The sequence below is a fragment of the Pinus tabuliformis genome, chromosome J (assembly GCF_031772625.1).
Source record: "Pinus tabuliformis cultivar Carrire ecotype Pingquan chromosome J, CPIR1, whole genome shotgun sequence".
Classification (NCBI taxonomy): domain Eukaryota; kingdom Viridiplantae; phylum Streptophyta; class Pinopsida; order Pinales; family Pinaceae; genus Pinus; species Pinus tabuliformis.
In genome coordinates this window covers 427,527,771-427,544,964 of record NC_142295.1, presented here as the reverse complement: position 1 = coordinate 427,544,964, position 17,194 = coordinate 427,527,771, and the positions used below count along the sequence as shown (strand labels likewise).

General features: G+C 40.0%; 1 protein-coding gene across 1 annotated transcript in view; it reads left to right on the top strand.

Moving 5' to 3' along the window:
- Nucleotides 1-2,118: 2,118 nt before the first annotated feature.
- Nucleotides 2,119-17,194, top strand: part of LOC149227647 (Putative thiol-disulfide oxidoreductase DCC) — a 175,949-nt gene continuing 160,873 nt past the window's right edge. The window contains exon 1 of the mRNA XM_089375543.1: nt 2,119-2,551. Coding sequence (XP_089231669.1) covers nt 2,251-2,551 — 301 coding nt within the window. The 5' untranslated portion in view covers nt 2,119-2,250. The remainder of the gene's footprint in view (nt 2,552-17,194) is intronic.

The window sequence follows — 17,194 nt, the reverse complement described above, 5'->3', positions numbered from 1 at the left end:
GTTTATGTGGTAGGATGACATGGAGGGGTTATTGACATGGCACACAGAAAACATGACACATGGTAAGTGAAATAACCTTTTAGAGGGACATGTGGTCTGATTTTAGATGACATGTGGCACCCTTGGAGGAGGTTACATGACAAGATGACATCCTCATGATGTCAACATGACATCAACATGACGTTGTGGAACTGGTGACATGGAGTATGAAGTTGATGTGGCATGGAATGCCACACATAAGGGTGTGTGGTGTCACCTGACATGGGTACCACATGATGTTGTTAGGGAAGCACATGTGGCTAGAAGCCACGTTATCCTAGTCTCAGGTTCCCAGAAGAGTTTTGGTGTCACAATTTTGGACTAGGGTGGGATTGATGGAAGGCATGAGGCGGGAATATTCCCGTCTCCTGGCATTAAGACTTACTATTGTGCAACAGGGGTAAAGGTTAAGTGCATTGAGGATAATAGGTCGCGAAGGATAGGAGGTGCGATATGGGTGTTTGTCCGTGTCTCCATATGGAGAAAAGTCTTTCGCGTCACGAATGCCCAGGAGGTAAAAGTACTTAGTAGTTAGACATGATGTGAAGGCAAGGTGTGATGATGTGGCAGGTGCCACGATGGGCTCTGAGTGATGTGGAGACTCCATGTGGATGCCACAAGGGTCAAAGCCTTTTGATGCGGGAAGGGTTTGTCGGAAAAACTTTAAATGGCCATAACTTCTAATCCAGATGTTATATCTCGATAAAATTTATACCGCGGGAAAGCTCTCGACTAGTCGAATGTGTCGATGTTACCCTAAGTTAATTTCACCAACTTTGAGGAAAGAGGAAATTTTGTAACCCCATTTCCATAATGAGACCATAGAGATAAAGTTGTTATAAGAGATTTGACAAAATTAAAAATAGAAATATTTTAATATATAAATATGTGAAATCATATAAATATAAATAATATTATTAAAAATTAGTATAGATTTATCTTATCTTTAGATCTACCAAGCATTGAGAGAAATCAAATATCTCAATGAGTAAACTTTTTCTAAAGTTTTGCGCTTAAAATGAGATATGCATCTTTGATTCCTCTTGACATATAATAGATTTAAAATTAAGATGAATTTATATTGGTAATAATTATTGGGTCAAGAAGCACTCTAGAATCTAATATGGAAAAGATGTTGTTACATTAAAATTATATAATGTAATTTTAGATTGAAAAAAAAAATACTTATATAAAAAATAAAACTGAATTTTAAAGTAAAACAAATACCAATTTACTTTAAAATAAATGTAAAATCATGTTTTTAATATATGTTAATAACAACAATTTAGTTTTGATTATGAATTTAAAAAAGAAAAAGAAAAAGAAAAATAGTTTACTTAATTAGTTTGAAATAATGCATTTTTATTTATTTGCATAAACTATTAAAGAAATTAGAAAAACAATTATTTAGCAATAAACCCAAAAAGAAAGAAAGAAAGAAAGAATAAACTAAACTCTATTCATAGTTGATTGCATAGTTAGGTATTTTATAGTCTAACATAAGAAAGATGTTATCACATAATATTACTTTCAAAAATTAAATACTTAAAAATAACATTCTAATAATAATATAAAGTATTTTTTTCTTTAAAACTTTAAATAAAATATAACAATAACACATGCACTTAACCTTGTAAATTTATCCAATATTTTATTCATGTTTATTGATGGCCAACTAAAACATTTAGCAATAAATATAAATTTAAGTAAAGTTATCAAAATAAATAAATAAATGATCATGTGATATAAATTAATTCAAAGGTATAGACTAATTGATTTGTGTGAAGTTTAGTTTCTATCATTTTGTAACTTCTTCACTGATAAAAAAAAAATTGAAAATAAAAAAATATTAAACCATCATTAAAAAATATTAAAATTCCACTTAATAACATAATCAAATAATCTTATTGCTAATATTCTAGTCATAATCTTATTACTAATACTCTATTGATGAACCAATCATTTTCCCATTCAACATTTATTACTAAACTCAACTTAATAATGAAAAACAAACCGTGTGTATATATATATAGAGATAAATGATGAAAAACTGTATAACGAGGAAGCCTTCACGTTGCAAGTCATCGTCAAGAATCATAAGAAGCCCCTTGAATTGTTTGTATATTTGATCGAAACACAAAAAATTGAGTGAAATATCACCACAAAAATCAATCCCCTCCAAACATATATAGTGGAATTTAAAACTCTTTGATGCCTAATTTTACAGCCATGGCTGGTTTTGCCATCGCAAGCATGAACACTCCGTCTCCACGCCCACCTTGTATGCCTCATGCCAAAAACACAACCAATATCAGAAATTGGAAGCCAAAATTAACCACCCAATTCCCAATTGGTACATCTCATCTGTCAGCAAAACACACAATCAGCATGCGATTTAATGGTGTCAATATTAGATGCTCGGCCATCTCTACTCAGGTGGACAAAGAGAAGGCAATTTCAAACTCAGACTCTTTCTTTGCTAACGACATCAGACCCATTATGCTATTTGACGGTATTTTTTCAATACTCTGCTATTATCAGCTCTCGTTGCTTCAGTCTTTCAACTTCACAACTTGATTGACAGAATAGAGATGCCACTGCAGTTTTCCAGAATAAGATTGAACATTTTGAGTGGCAAATTCTTTCACTACTAGTGAATAAAGCTTGGAAAACGAACTTCTTTGGCCTTGAATTGTAATTCCATTAAAAAGCACATGCAGGGTACAAAACATAAATTCTTCTTGTAAAGTCAGTCTGTTCAGCTACCCGTTTCCCACATAAGATAAGCACATGTAGGTCTTGGGTTCTATCACAGGTGCACGGGAAATGTCTCCATTATTTTGAAACTTGTGAACAGACCTGGTAAAGCCCTTATAGCTGGAGGTGGGTTACTTTTTCATTTTATTTGTCTTTTTATTTTTATTTTTGAAGGGGGTGGGGTTTGTGTAGAAACAGCACCAACTTTTACACCACCTCAACAACTTATAGACACCCTCTATTCTTATTTTATACATTGCAATAACACTAGAGATTTGCAATCTGTTCAAGTGATTTTCAAGAATTCCCTCATAACGGTGGAGACATTGTAAATTTTTAGCTTTAGTAGGCCAACTTCTAATGGCCATAATATCAAATCAAAGTTCCCAGTACAAAATTTCCGACAGAGCAGATTTCACAGCCAAACGCATCACTACTTGCACACACCAATTGATGAAAGTAAACTGATACGTTTTCGTTCTCTCAACTAATTTTTCTGATTTATTATGCTCTCTCACACAGAGGAATAGTGACACTTTTGGAAGCAATGTTTTCTTACAGCAGATACACACCTTATCGAAAAGATAGTGAAAGCCCTCATACATAACCAGTGAAACAGAGAATACACAGCTAGGAACTAACTGGAAACACATGATTCTGATCCAAAGATGAAAATACCATGATCTATAACCAAAACTTTTTTTTTTCTTTTTTGATTGTAAATAGCATATTTAAAGCTTTCAACAGAGAAATAGATACTTATTTGAATAATGTAGAAAATACAACCCCCATTTCTTGTGTGATGGGCATGTTACTGAGTGTCGGAGACACGCAAGGGGCAAGTGCTTTTGTGAGACTATGTTTAGCATGAGAAGCTAAATGCAAGGAGTTTCATGCATGAGTTTAAGTATTAGTACTATATATTTTGATGGTGAGAAAATCTCTTACAATGTGTCAAAAATGTGGCTATGGTGTCACTCAATGTATAGAATCCTTTGTATCATTAATGAACACACCCCAGAATATATGCATTAATGAGAGTGGAGATTTCACTCCATCGAGGGTTTTTATCACTATAGTTCTGTGTTGAGTCTATATGCATACTGATTTACCTGTGCAGGAAACGGATTGCCAAGGGATGTTTCACCTCCCAGCCTCCCAGCCATAGGCATATCTCTATGGATGCCACCCTTCAGCTGAGGACAATTCAACGACATGGACATTCTCCTTAGCAGACAAGCGATGGAGGAAACAAGCAACTAATGCAAAACCAAGCACTTGGCCATCAAACATGGAATTCAAGATATACAATTATAGCAAATCCACTTGCCAGCATCTCACTATACAAGTGAAGGTCTCCTTGTCATCATTTCATCACTCAAGGAAACTAGTACGACTGGCTATTTGATATGACTAAACCAACAATTGGGATACTCACTCAGAAGATAACAACTGGCTATTTGATGCGAGCATAGTACCAACAATATGAATATCATGCATAAGAGAATACAAGAGAGAAAATATGCAAGTATTAGAGAGGAGATTGCTGGTTTCGTAGATTTATCTGTATAATTGTTTGTATTAAGAAACATATATAGAATAGAAAAATGTGGGAGAGTGATCAAATTTGACCTTGCCTCCAATAACATACAATAAATTGGATGAGTGATTAATTTAGACTAAGTCACCAAAAGCATTAAGCATGAAGTACAAAATAGATATGTACAAATGTAATACATGTTTACGCATATTTACAAAATTTAAGTCTCATCAATTGCTCCCTGCTGAGAAGAAATCATCCTTGATTTTTGTTATAGCTGGGGTGCAACCCTTCCAACAAAGGAAGAAATAATCCTTTGGTCCAGTGTAGTTGGGTTCTTTAAATAGATTGATGTCTCCACCAAAACAGAGTGCCTGAACTGGTGGCAGAATGCTTAGTTGAAGAGATGTTCATGAAAGAATGTTGGTGCAGGTCCTCTTGGCTAAAACAAAAAACTTGAACAAGCATGTTAAAAACCAACAAGGAAAAGCACTGATTTAGAAGGAACATGAACAACACAAACACAAATAATGGAGCACTTGATTGTGAAACTCATTTTTTTTTATAACTCTCACATGGAAGGAAGTGTCGAAGTGAATCCTCGTTTGAAGCGAGATAAGGTCATGGGGGACTATGAGGATCCAAAATTCCTTCCTCTTCAAGTTGGAAGATCCAATGCATTGTGTTACCCTTCAGTTTGCATGAGGCCTACACTAGTGAAATTTTCACTACGCTGGTGATTTTGATCACAAAGGCAGGTTTTTATATTGGTGGCCTAGGGTTTGTGCTCTCACTTAATGAGGTTTGTTACCCACCAAAATGGGTAACCCAATAGGAGAAAACTTTTCTCTTATTCCTCATAGCCAGCTGGTCAGCCATGCAGTTAGCAACCCATGACAACCACCACTAGTTGATCACGTGCCATTGTATCTTTGCCACTTGCATCAACCATATGCTTCTCACCCATCCAGCAAGAGCACATGGACGAAGGTGGGCTTATGATCAAAAGGTACTTTAATCATTTTGCCAACGGGTGCTTATGCTTGTTGTATATGGGCATTTGATGTGGATTATGGGGTGACCTAGAAGGAGGGGTCTTGATCTTGATCTTGTTCTATCACCTTAAATGGGGGGTTAATCTTCGATCCTACTCCAGTGAGACCTACCCTAATGGCCCAATGGGTATAGGAGGTTCACTACTTGGGAAGCCTTGATTGAGATAATGTAGTTCCATCTATCCCTATGCCATGCTTACCACTTTCCATCATACATTACAAGCCCTTATCTCACATCCATTCTTTGGATTCAACTGACCATTGGTTCTTTGGGATTTGGCACCCATACATCCACATACCTGGGTATGGCCTGAAACATTGCTCTAGGAGGTTGATGCAGCTAAAAGAAACAAAAAAAGCATATCATGGCCACAAAACAAAATCAAAAGAAAGAATATCAAAATGCAAAAGATGGCTGGGACATACAAATTAGCACGTGGGAAAAAGCCTAGCATGAGCTCTACCTCACTCCTTATGGCCATCACCTGGTTCCTGAGCACATGTTGCTCCATTACATCATAAAAAGAAACCCTTGCATGTTCCAACGTCGATGAACAATAAATTGACTCATTATTAAGGGGTAATACAACTGCTACATCATTCAAAGCAACCTCGAACCCTTGAACTATGAGCAGTAATACAAATAAAAATCTAGAAAAAGTAAAAGGCGCACAAGAGGGGTGGAAAAAAAAGGGCCAAGTTGGTAACTCATGCATCCACGGTTGCTCCCTCTTTGCATCTATACACTTAGGATATGGATCCCCATCATGCTAGTCCCTTTGACCTTGGCACTTGGCCATTAAGTCTTCTCCCCTTTGTACCATCATTATTATTTACTAACACCTATCAATTGAAGGGTGGATTGAGAAAATGTTACTTCCCCTTAGGGGCTGGAAACACCTAATAAGGTTGTCCTTTAGCCACTCCTACCTATGGAGGAAACACCGATGTGAGCTGAAGGCCCTAATTTTGGAAGGGAATCCTTATTTAAAGTATTAAATAGCCCATTACTTTCAAGCTTGGTTCACTTAGATGCAATAATGGTTTTTGTCCCTAATGACTGGTTGATTTCACTAGAATCTATGTTGTGATTGTCAAGTGGTTCAGAAGCCCATGTCTTGGGCACCTTATCTTCTGGTACCCAGGCCATTAGAGAAGTATATTGGCACTCACAGGTGAAGTGTTGAGAACCTTGGGCCTCCTAGCAAGAGCAACACATTACACATGACCCTGGGCGCCTCCTGCACCTCAAACGTTTGATAATTTTGCTCTAGATTTGATGATTATTCAGGATGACACACCTGGACCTAGCATGCCCCTATGCTGACCTTAGCACCTTATGAGGGATGGTAGTTGATTCAAGGCCTAACTAAGGATGGTCTCACCTTCAAATACTTGGGAGGGTTAGTAGCACTTAGAAAACCCTCAATGATGGAGTAGAGATGGACATTCTGACCAGTTGGAGACCCATGGAGACCAGTTTGTTGTGCCCCAGATGGCTTCTGGGGCCACAGGGAGCCACCGAGGTTGATTTAAGGGCCAACCCTCAAATCATGATTTTTACATGCTGCTACATTACACTTGGAATCTTGTAGCACCAACACATGGCATTTGGAGCATAATTCATGCATGACATCAACCCTAGAAGGCTAGCGTCTCACACATGTGGGCTTATTTTGCACTTTTGATCAATAGGTAGTGGGTTGGCATGTAACCTAAGGGTTTCTTGTGCTTTAACTTGTTAGTAGGGGCTTTGAGGCTAATATTATTACTCTTCCTCATCATGGAGGAGAGAACTTTTCATTTCAATCATCATCACTTGGACTAATTCGGCCTCTCTTAGACAATTTCAGCCTCTTGTATATTTGGAGAGATGTGATCTATGGAGAACTTTGCATATTGGAGCTATTTTATTGTCTTTGGAGAAGTTATCTTGGATGAATGATGGATTATTTATTCATTTCATCTTGTAAGTGAGCTTTGTTGTTGGACAAATTTTCATTTAATGTCTAATGTATGTAATTTAATGGTTGTCTAGGGTATTTCTATTGCACCATTGATTATTGAAGATAAACTGTATAGAATCTAGATAGCCTCATTGTATGCATTACTCATATATGGAATTGGAATGATAATCCCCTTGGCGAACTCTTGTTGTAGCTCTCCCAAGTGACTTTGATCCCTCACAAAGATAATAGTTAGGGTTTTGGTGTTGGGGCATCAAAATATCCTTACTCCTTTGCAACATTTAGCTGATCTTAAGCACCCATAGACTCCATCAACCTAAGGACTAGGGACTGACCTTGTCTAGTTTGGTGATTTTTGTCACAAAATCTATCAGGCCTTGGAGAGGGGCACCCTACAAGACTAACACTAGACAAAGTGACAACAATGGGGTAGTGGCCCACTGTCACCACAGCGAAAACCCTCTACTCTTTATGGATTTTCATCGATGGGAGGAGTCATAATATGTGAGAAGGTGACCTAGCCCACTGTCACCACAGCGAAAACCCTCTGCTTCTTACGGATTTTCATCGATGGGAGGAGTCACAATATGTGAGAAGGTGACCTAATGGATATTCTAAGGTAGGGTACAAGGTGACACAATAAGACCTTCTACAAGAAAGACACAATTTAGGATCAAGGCTCCAATTGGGGGCAATTTACTTTCTTGGTAGAGGCCTATTTGATGAGCCACGAGACCTAGGGTTTGATTGATGAGTTGAGTGTTGGTGTAATCAAAGGTCAAGGCTTGGAGAAAAGGTTTCCAACAATGTATTCTAGCAGGTCCAAGGCTCACGAAACCTTCAAAGAAGCCCCCAAGTTTAAGCAAAACTAGACTAGGGTTCCCCCCTATGTCACAGGGTTCGGCGAACTTGAAGGTTCAGGTTCGAAATTCGGCGAACCTGAAAAAAAAATTGAAATTCGTTCAGGTTCGCCGAACCTGAAATTCGAACCTCAAGTCGAACCTGAATGAACTCGAACCTAAACGAACCTCAACGAACCTGAACGAACCTCGATGAACCTCAACGAACCTGAAGGCGAATTTCAATGAATTTTTTAAGGTTCGATTTTTTTAATGATGCACTGAGAACTTCATTATGACAGCCATGATAGCTGTTTTATCCTACCTTCATCACTGTACTCTAGACCATCATGTTGACTGTGATCATGCGAGAGTGTATTCCATGACTGCAGGATCATTGTGATCTTTCTTACACCGAGACAGTGAGATCATGTAAAGATAGTGAGGGATCCGAAGATCTTTCCATTACATATATATATACAGTGACTGTTAAGAAATAGATCCACCGAGATGAGATATTATTCCTCGCTATACTGAGGTCCTTACTGTCTCATTTATTCAGAGACTGTAATGGTTACTGTGGCTCTTTGTTATGCAGGGATTGTATCCTCCGAGAATGATCATTTCTGCGGCTTTGTTATTGTGCCACAATTGTAGTATATATATATATATATATATATATATGTGATTGAGACAACGTCTAACATCAACCTTATTAGGCCGAGAGAGAGGTTCTATCACTGTTGTTCTTTGTCTAGAGTCTAGACTTCTACAGGAGTATCACCGAGGCCTTGATGCCAAGACTGCTATGCGAGATCCATTGACACTGTGCCTTTGTCCTAGATCTTTGCTACTCCATTCAGCTGAGATCCTCACAGGTATGTCGAGATCACTCGCTGTGCAATTGTGATATGTCTAGGTAGATTTGTATGCTAAAACAGATGTGCCGAGAATGTCTAATCCTTCAATCTTTGCAACGTCCATTATACAAGGTTATTCCTGCTCCATTAGACCGAGGTCATATATATATATATATATATATATATATGAAAAATATGTATAGTCGAACCTAATGCTGAACCTCATTCGAACCTGATCGGAAAATTCGAATTCGAATCGAACTTAATCATTGTCGAACTCGAACCATGTGACATAGGTTCCCCCTTAGAGAAAACAACTAGGGCAAGAAAATTTATGGAAAAGATTGAAGTGGATGCCCATCAAAAGGACAGATTTTATGGCAAATGCTATCCCTTTGATGTTTAGGCTCTCTAATCCCACAAACTCACCTTTCCTAGGGATTCACTCCAAGCCCTAGTTAGCTCATTTGGCCTTGAAGGGGCCAAATTTAGAGAAAGAGAAATTATGGATTAAAAGCAAGTTTGATCACCAACCAAATGGACCAATCCCTTATTCTTTGGGAGTATGGATTCTATGATGTGCTAGATTTTCCAAATAGTCACTAAGGAGGCTAGAATTTTGATGTCCTAGCACCAACACTTGAAGCAATTACCTATGCAATGGAAAAATGGAGTTTTCATGGGAGAGGTAATGAAAGATCACCACTAGGACATTCATTCATATATTATGTATGAGTAATGCATGCAATAGATCATCTAGAATAGCATTCAATATATCTTCAACAAATTAGGGCACAACTGTAAACTCTAGAATCAACAATATTCCATACATTAGACATGCAAAGAAATATATTCAACAATTAGGTACACTTACAAGATAACATGCAAAATATCCATCCATTCATCCAAAGAATAACTCCAAAGCACAACGATTTATCTCCAAATATCAAAATGCATCAATAGATCCAAATTCTCCACAAGTACAAGAGGTTGAAATGCACAAGAAGGCCAAAAATTCAAGTGTGATGTGATGAGTTATGACAAGTAATGCTTCCTCTATTTATTGGAGGAATTTGAATCCTAATTTAGGCCTACTAGCCCCCAAAATAATAAAATAATGTGTCATAACATGTCTAGGTCACAAGCCAACCTAGTAGCCAATGCAATGAATCAAATCTAACCCACACGTGTGAGCCGAAATAGTAGATATGTTGACATCATGCATGCGTGAGCCCTCCTAGGGCTAGCGTTGAGGGCCAAAGGTGCCATATGATGTGTAGAGGCCCTCTAAAATCATCTCCTAGGGGTTGGCCCCTAGGTCTCTGTCAAACTCCTTTTGTGGACCCCAATTTTGGTTTTGGGGCACAAAAGTGGTCTCATGGGTCTCCAGGTGGTCAAAATGCCTGTCTCTGCTCCAATGTTGAGGGCTCTCAAGGTGGTGCTATCCCTCCCATGTCTCAAGGTGTGAGACCATCCTCCTTTGGGCCCTGGATTCAACTGCCAACCCTCATGAAGTGCTAAGTTGGCTGGGGGCATGCCTAGTCCAAGTCAGTGATGCGGGGGAGCGCCCCCCCCCCTTCGAACCCGCTCCCGAAGCGCGCTCCGGGCGGGAGCGGCTCGGGAGCGGGTCGGGAGCGCGCTCCCGTAAAAAAATTTGCGCTCCTTGGTCTGTGAGGGAGCGCTTTTTAATGCCCGGGAGCGATCGGGGAGCGATCGCTCCCTGATCGCTCCCGGGCATTAAAAAACGCTCCGGGAGCGAATTTTAGTGAACCGGGAGCGGTTCGGCGGAAAAAAATTCCGCGGACCCGAAAAAAACAAAAAATTTAACTAATTTTTTTGGGTTTATAAGCCCAATGGGCCAAAACAAAATCATTTCAATGAGATTGAGCTTGAGTTTGAGAGCAAAGGAGCAAGGAGCAAGAGCTGAGGAGCAAGGAGCCAGAGCTGAGGAGCGAGGAGCAAGTGCCAAGGAGCGAGGAGCAAGCTTGCAGAGGTAAGTAACTTAATCATTTAGTTAGTTTAGTTGGTTAGGTAGTTAGTTTGTTTAGTTTAATTTACCTGTTTGAGTTTAAAGATCATTAATTTAAATTAAATTAATAAATTAAATGAATTAATCCCAATAAACTAAATTAATTTGCAGATTCAAGACTCAAACCCTACAAACATCAAACACGATGGACCTGGGGATTTTTATTGGCATTTTCCTCTTCCTGGTCCCTTTTCTGGTTATTATGGTGGTGGAGAGTAGGAAACGGAGGGGGCCTGAAACTGAAGAGGTGGATGAAGAAGCCGGAGGAAGTCAAATAGGTGAAAACCCCAGTGAGGAGGATGTGGAGGGTGAACATGAGGGTCAAAAAACTAAACAAGACCAAACTCCATTGTGGAAATATGTTCAGAGGCCTGAAACAGGGAGAGGGGGTGGAACCACTAAATTTCATTGCCCCCATTGCAACAATGATTTCACAGGCTCATACACCCGTTTGAGAAGACACCTTTGCGGGAAAAGGGCATGGGATGGAGAGAAACAAATAGGAATCAGAACTTGCAACGCGGTGTCAACAGCAGATAGAGCCAAATACATAAAAGAAGAGGAGGACGCCCAATACAAAGCAAAAAGATCAAGGGGTTTCTTTGAAAGCTCACAAAGAACTCCTTCAGCATCCTCCCAAGGCAGTGGATATGGACATGGAGGCTCAGGGTCATCATCTTTACGCCGTAGAACCATATCAGATTTCCTTGATGAGGGGTGTAGGAATGATGTGGATTCAAAAATTTACAGGTTCCTCTATGCAAATGGGATACCATTCAATGTTCTACGCTCACCTTATTGGCACGAAATGGTTTCTGCCATAAATGATGCCCCTAAAGGATACAAGAGCCCTGGGTATGACAAGGCAAGAACAGTTGGCCTTGATCATGAAAAAGCAAAAATATCACATTCTTTGAATAAAATGACAAGTTCTTGGACTGACAATGGGGTGTCCATTGTATCTGATGGATGGACAAATGTAAAAGGCAAGTCATTGATAAGTGTTCTTGCTGTGTCCCGAAGTGGTCCCATTTTTCTAGCTGCACATGATTACTCAGACAAGTTCAAGACCGCTATCAACATTGCAGAAGCATTGCTTGAAACAATTGAGCGTATTGGCCCATACAATGTCATCCAAGTCATCACTGATAATGCTCCTAATTGTAAGGCAGCGGGAGCAATTATTGAGGATAGATACCCGAACATATTTTGGTCTGGATGTTTGGTTCACACATTGAACCTTCTGTTGCATGATATTGTCAAAAACAAAAATGAACAATACCAATGGATTGGTGATTTGTACAAGAGAGGAAAAAAAATGATAAAATTTATTACAAATCATAGCAATACCCATGGCCTTTTCCGCAGTCACTCGAGATTGGAGTTGCTGAAGATTGCGAGGACTAGATTTGGTAGCTATTACCTCACCTTCAGGCGCCTTTTGAAGGTAAGAGAGGGTTTAGCTAGCATGGTATCAAGTCCAAATTGGCAGGTGTTAAAGGAAAGGGCTACAAATGTAGCTGACATTGCAGGTTTTGAAACGGTGGAGGAGGCCGCTCTTGATGGGCAGTTTTGGACAACTGTGAGACAGGTATTGGATTTCACCAAGCCAATTTATAACATGATTCGGTTTGCAGATACAGACGAACCAGTGATTGGCGAGGTGTATGAGCAAATGGATACCATGTTGGGGGAAATAAAAGACATTGTTAATAACAGAGATCCCGACTTGTACAATCTGATTCACGATTGTGTGTGTGAACGGTGGAAAAGGCTCAACCTTCCACTACATTGCTTGGCGTATATCCTTACGCCAAAATACTACTCAGATTCTTGGTTGGGCAAACCTGCAGCAGGGGGTGGTGTTAGGACCAAACCCCATTTAGATCGAGAGGTAACTAAAGGATATCTGGATGCATTAGAAAAGTTGGTGCCTGACAGGGAGGAATGTGCAGCTGTGCGCCTTGAAATAGGCAGATACTTCACTGGCAGTGGTTTGTATGGTAACTTCCATGCAATGGACGACAAAGATAAATTTGATTCTCTCACATGGTGGGAAACATATGGCGGCGACGGACTTTTGCGAAAATTGGCATTGAAAGTTCTTGCACAGGTTGTAAATTCTTCTTCTGCAGAGAGGTGTTGGAGCACCTACAGTTATATACATAATGTGAAAAGAAACAGGCTCAACGAAAACCGAGCAGAAAGCTTGGTTTATGTGCACTACAATTTGAGGTTGTTGAGCCATTACTGTGATCGGGCTAATGAAGATCCCACATATTAAATTTGGGACAATCACCCTGAGGACGACAATTTGGAGGATGGCATTGTACATATGGAAGAACTAGAAGATGAGCTTGTACGGGATGAAGCTGAAGTAGCTGCAGCAGCCATGCCACCTCCACCTCCACCATCCAGTAGCAGTTCTCGGGGCCCGAGTCTTGTTCCATTGCTGTCGCCACCTCCATCGACACCCTCGCGTGGAGGCTCTAGTTCTGGTCGTCGGTCTGGGCGGGAGACTCCTAGAAGACCGCCAAGACCTACTTATACTCCTGGAGACTCTCGTGGCAAGGGCCACTTGTAGATTTACAGTTTACTTGTCTTTTTTAGTTTCTATTAGACTTGTCACTTTAGTTTTCATAACTGTTCAGTGTTGAGTTTTGAGTCCTTGACTCTTGACTCTTGACTCTTTCATATCATTATGACATTATGATATTTTTTGTAAACATTATATCACTGTGACAATGAAAATTTGAAGTTTGAAGTTGGGCCTTGGCAATTATAACTCATTGGTAATGATTGTGAATTATGAATATGATGCTTTGTGAAAGACTAAAGTTGTTTCATTTCATCTCATTATTCATGTTTCATTTTATAAATTTTTAACATTTCATATCATGTTAACAGTTAGAAGTTAGGACTTAGAAATATCTTCGATATTACTTCTTGTAATGGTTAAACTTGGCTTACAAGTACAACTTGTTACTTTGGTGATCAATGATGATAAATGTTATTGAATTGAATGTTATTTTAATTTATTATTTTACTAAGGTTGATGACGATTATAATTTCTAGATGATTGATGTGATATGGTTCAATGATCAATTTATGTTTTTTTATGTTTTTTATGTCTATTTCATCATTCTACATGTTTTTGTTGACATATATGTATCAAAAATTAAAAAATATAAAAAATATATATATTTTTAAAAAATCGCTCCGGGATTCGCTCCCAAACCGGGAGCTTCTGAAAATGGTCGCTCCCGCTCCCGCTTCCGCTCCCGCTCCCGCTCCCCGCTCCCGCTCCCCGCTCCCGCTCCCCGCTCCCGCTCCCGCTCCCAAGTAACACTGGTCCAAGTACATCATCCCATAAAAGTCATCAATGTATGGCAAAGCGTTGGAGCACTGTGGGCACTAGAGGTGTGTCATGTCCCTTCTTAAACACATTAGTAATAGAGTGCTGCTACACAATTTTGCACATTTTTGACTAAGGAAGAGGACCTCACACTTTCGACTTAGGGACTTAGGGGCCAAATCGACTTTATTTAGATGCTAGTGGAATGTGTGGGCCACCCACATAGGAATTTGAATTAGCCATTCGATATGCTTGGAGGGAAAATCGAATGGGTGGATGGACGGGCCCACATGAGGCTAAGGGGGCCCAAGGAGTTATAAAGAGAGATCAACTCTCATTTTGTGATCATCCTTGACATTTGCAAACAAACACACATTTGTTCACTCTGCTATTTAGTGAGTCTATTGGTTGCTTAGCCAGGGGTCTCTCACGCGGGAGATTCAACCTCTACTTCGGGGGACAATCCGTGCCTTACGTAGGGAGGCTGTTCGACAGGAGTTTTTAGGAGTTCCGGGGTAGTGACACACACCAGCAACAACGCAGAGGAAGGGAGTGTGTATTTCTAGGCAGCCAGGAATCACGCAGAGGGAGTTTGGGACCAACATGGATTACACAGCTTGTCGAGAGGTGAGGGAGATGAGGTAGCAACATTGGACAAACATTTTCACTGGAGCTTTCAGCCAACAGAGCCAGCATTCCAGCAATTCGCATTTATGGGTTGAGAGACAGCGCAGAGGCCACACAACAGAATTTCGTGGTGCTTGGAGAGCAGCTAGGTCGGGCCAAGAATTCATTCGGGGAGTTAGGAGTTGGATAGCAAGGGTAAACCCAACATTTTGGAGGAGTTTGCAGGTGGATTTGTAGCCAGTTTTGAGTAGGTCGAATTAGGCAGCCATAACTAGGGTGAGGCTCCAAGGGGGTCGAAAAACCAAAGTCAAAACTAGCTAAAATCCCTTCTAGGTTTTTCTGGGTTTTGGCCAAGGAGTCCGGGGTTAAAAGGATATAATTTTCTGGGCGGTTTTAGTACCCATTCCAGCCATTCGAACTTCAAAAGAGCAATAGTTTTCTGGGCAACGCAGTGCAGAGCGGTGCAGTAGCTGGGCAAATTTCAGTTCAACCATTTTCCTACCTGGGTTTGGTCCTGCTTTTCCATTGAGACAAGCCCAAGTGCACCATTCCATCATCTATTGTACTTGGCTTGCAGAAAATTAATAAAATGGCTCAAAAGTTCTCCATTTACAATTTTTATATGGGTGTCTGCTGAACATTTCGTTTTTGTATTTTGTTACATAGAATATTTGTTGTTATCACTTGTATTTCCTATTTAGGATCATTACAAGGTGCCCATGGCTATGCATGATGCTCTACTACTTCTTGGAGACCCATGGCTCTTGATGCCTCACCTATGGATGTCAATATGCTCTTATGAAGGACTTGGGCCCTAGTTAAGTTTCCCAAATCATGATGAAACCACCTGACTATTTCACATAATATTCAGTGTTAGCATCAACATCATCGGTATATTTGATTATTTTTGCATCTGAGTGAACCAAGATTGCAAATAATGGGCAATTTGACACTTCAAATAAGGCTTCCCTTCCAAAATTAAGGCTTTGAACTCGTTATAGTTTTACCTCCCTAGGTAGGAGTGACTAATAGATCACCCTATTAGGTGTTTCTAGCCCCATAGGAGAAATGACATGTCCTTGGTCTACCCTTCAATTGATAGGTGCCATGTGATTAATGTTGGAATGGAGGGGAGAAGCTTTCATGGCCAAGTGCCATGGTCAAAGGGACCAACTAAGATGGGGCTCCTCATCTTGGGTGTATTGGTGTGGGGAGGGAGCAATCATGGATGCATGAGTTACCAACTTGGCCTTTGTTTTCCACCCCTCTTGTGTGCCTTTTAGTTTTTCTTGATTTTTCTTTGTATTATTGCTCATAGCTCAAGGTTTAGAGCTTGCTTTGTATGATGTATAGTAGTGATTACCCCCTTAACGGTGAGGAAACTCATTGCCCACTAGGGGTTGGGACATGCAAGGGTTCCTTTTCATAATGAGTGAGTAGAGTTCATGCTAGGATTTTTCCCACATGCTAATATATATGTCTGGGCCATCTTTTGCATTTTGATCTTCGTTGTTTTATTTGTGGCCATTATTTGCTTTTTCCTTTTCTTTTAGCTACATCAACCTCCCAGGGCCGAGTTCTAGGCCCTACCTAAGAATGAGGATGTCTGGTGCCAATGCCATAGAACCAATGGTCAGTTGAACCCGAAGAAGGGAGGTGGAATATGGGGTTTGTAATGTAAGATGGAAAGTGGTAAGTATGGAATAAGGAGAGATGGGACTATGCTATCTCAATCAAGGTTTCCCAAGTAGTGCCCTTCCTATACCCATTGGGCCATTAGGGGAGGTCCCACTAGACTAGGATGAAAGATTAACCCCCCATTTAAGGTGAGGGAACAAAATGATAGTCAAAACCCCTCTTCCTTCTAGGTTACCCCATAATCCATGTCAAATGCCCAAATACAAACAAGCATAAGCACCCGATTGCAAAATGAATAAAGTACCTTTTGATTGAAAGCCCACCTTCCAATGTACGCTCTTGCCAAATGGACAAGGGAACATATGACTAATGCAAGTGGCAGAGATCTGAATGGCACATCATCATTGGCTACTAGTGACTGTCAGGGGCTGCTGATCGCTGGATGGAAGAGATGGTAGGAGAAAATTTCCCCTATGGGGTCACCTACT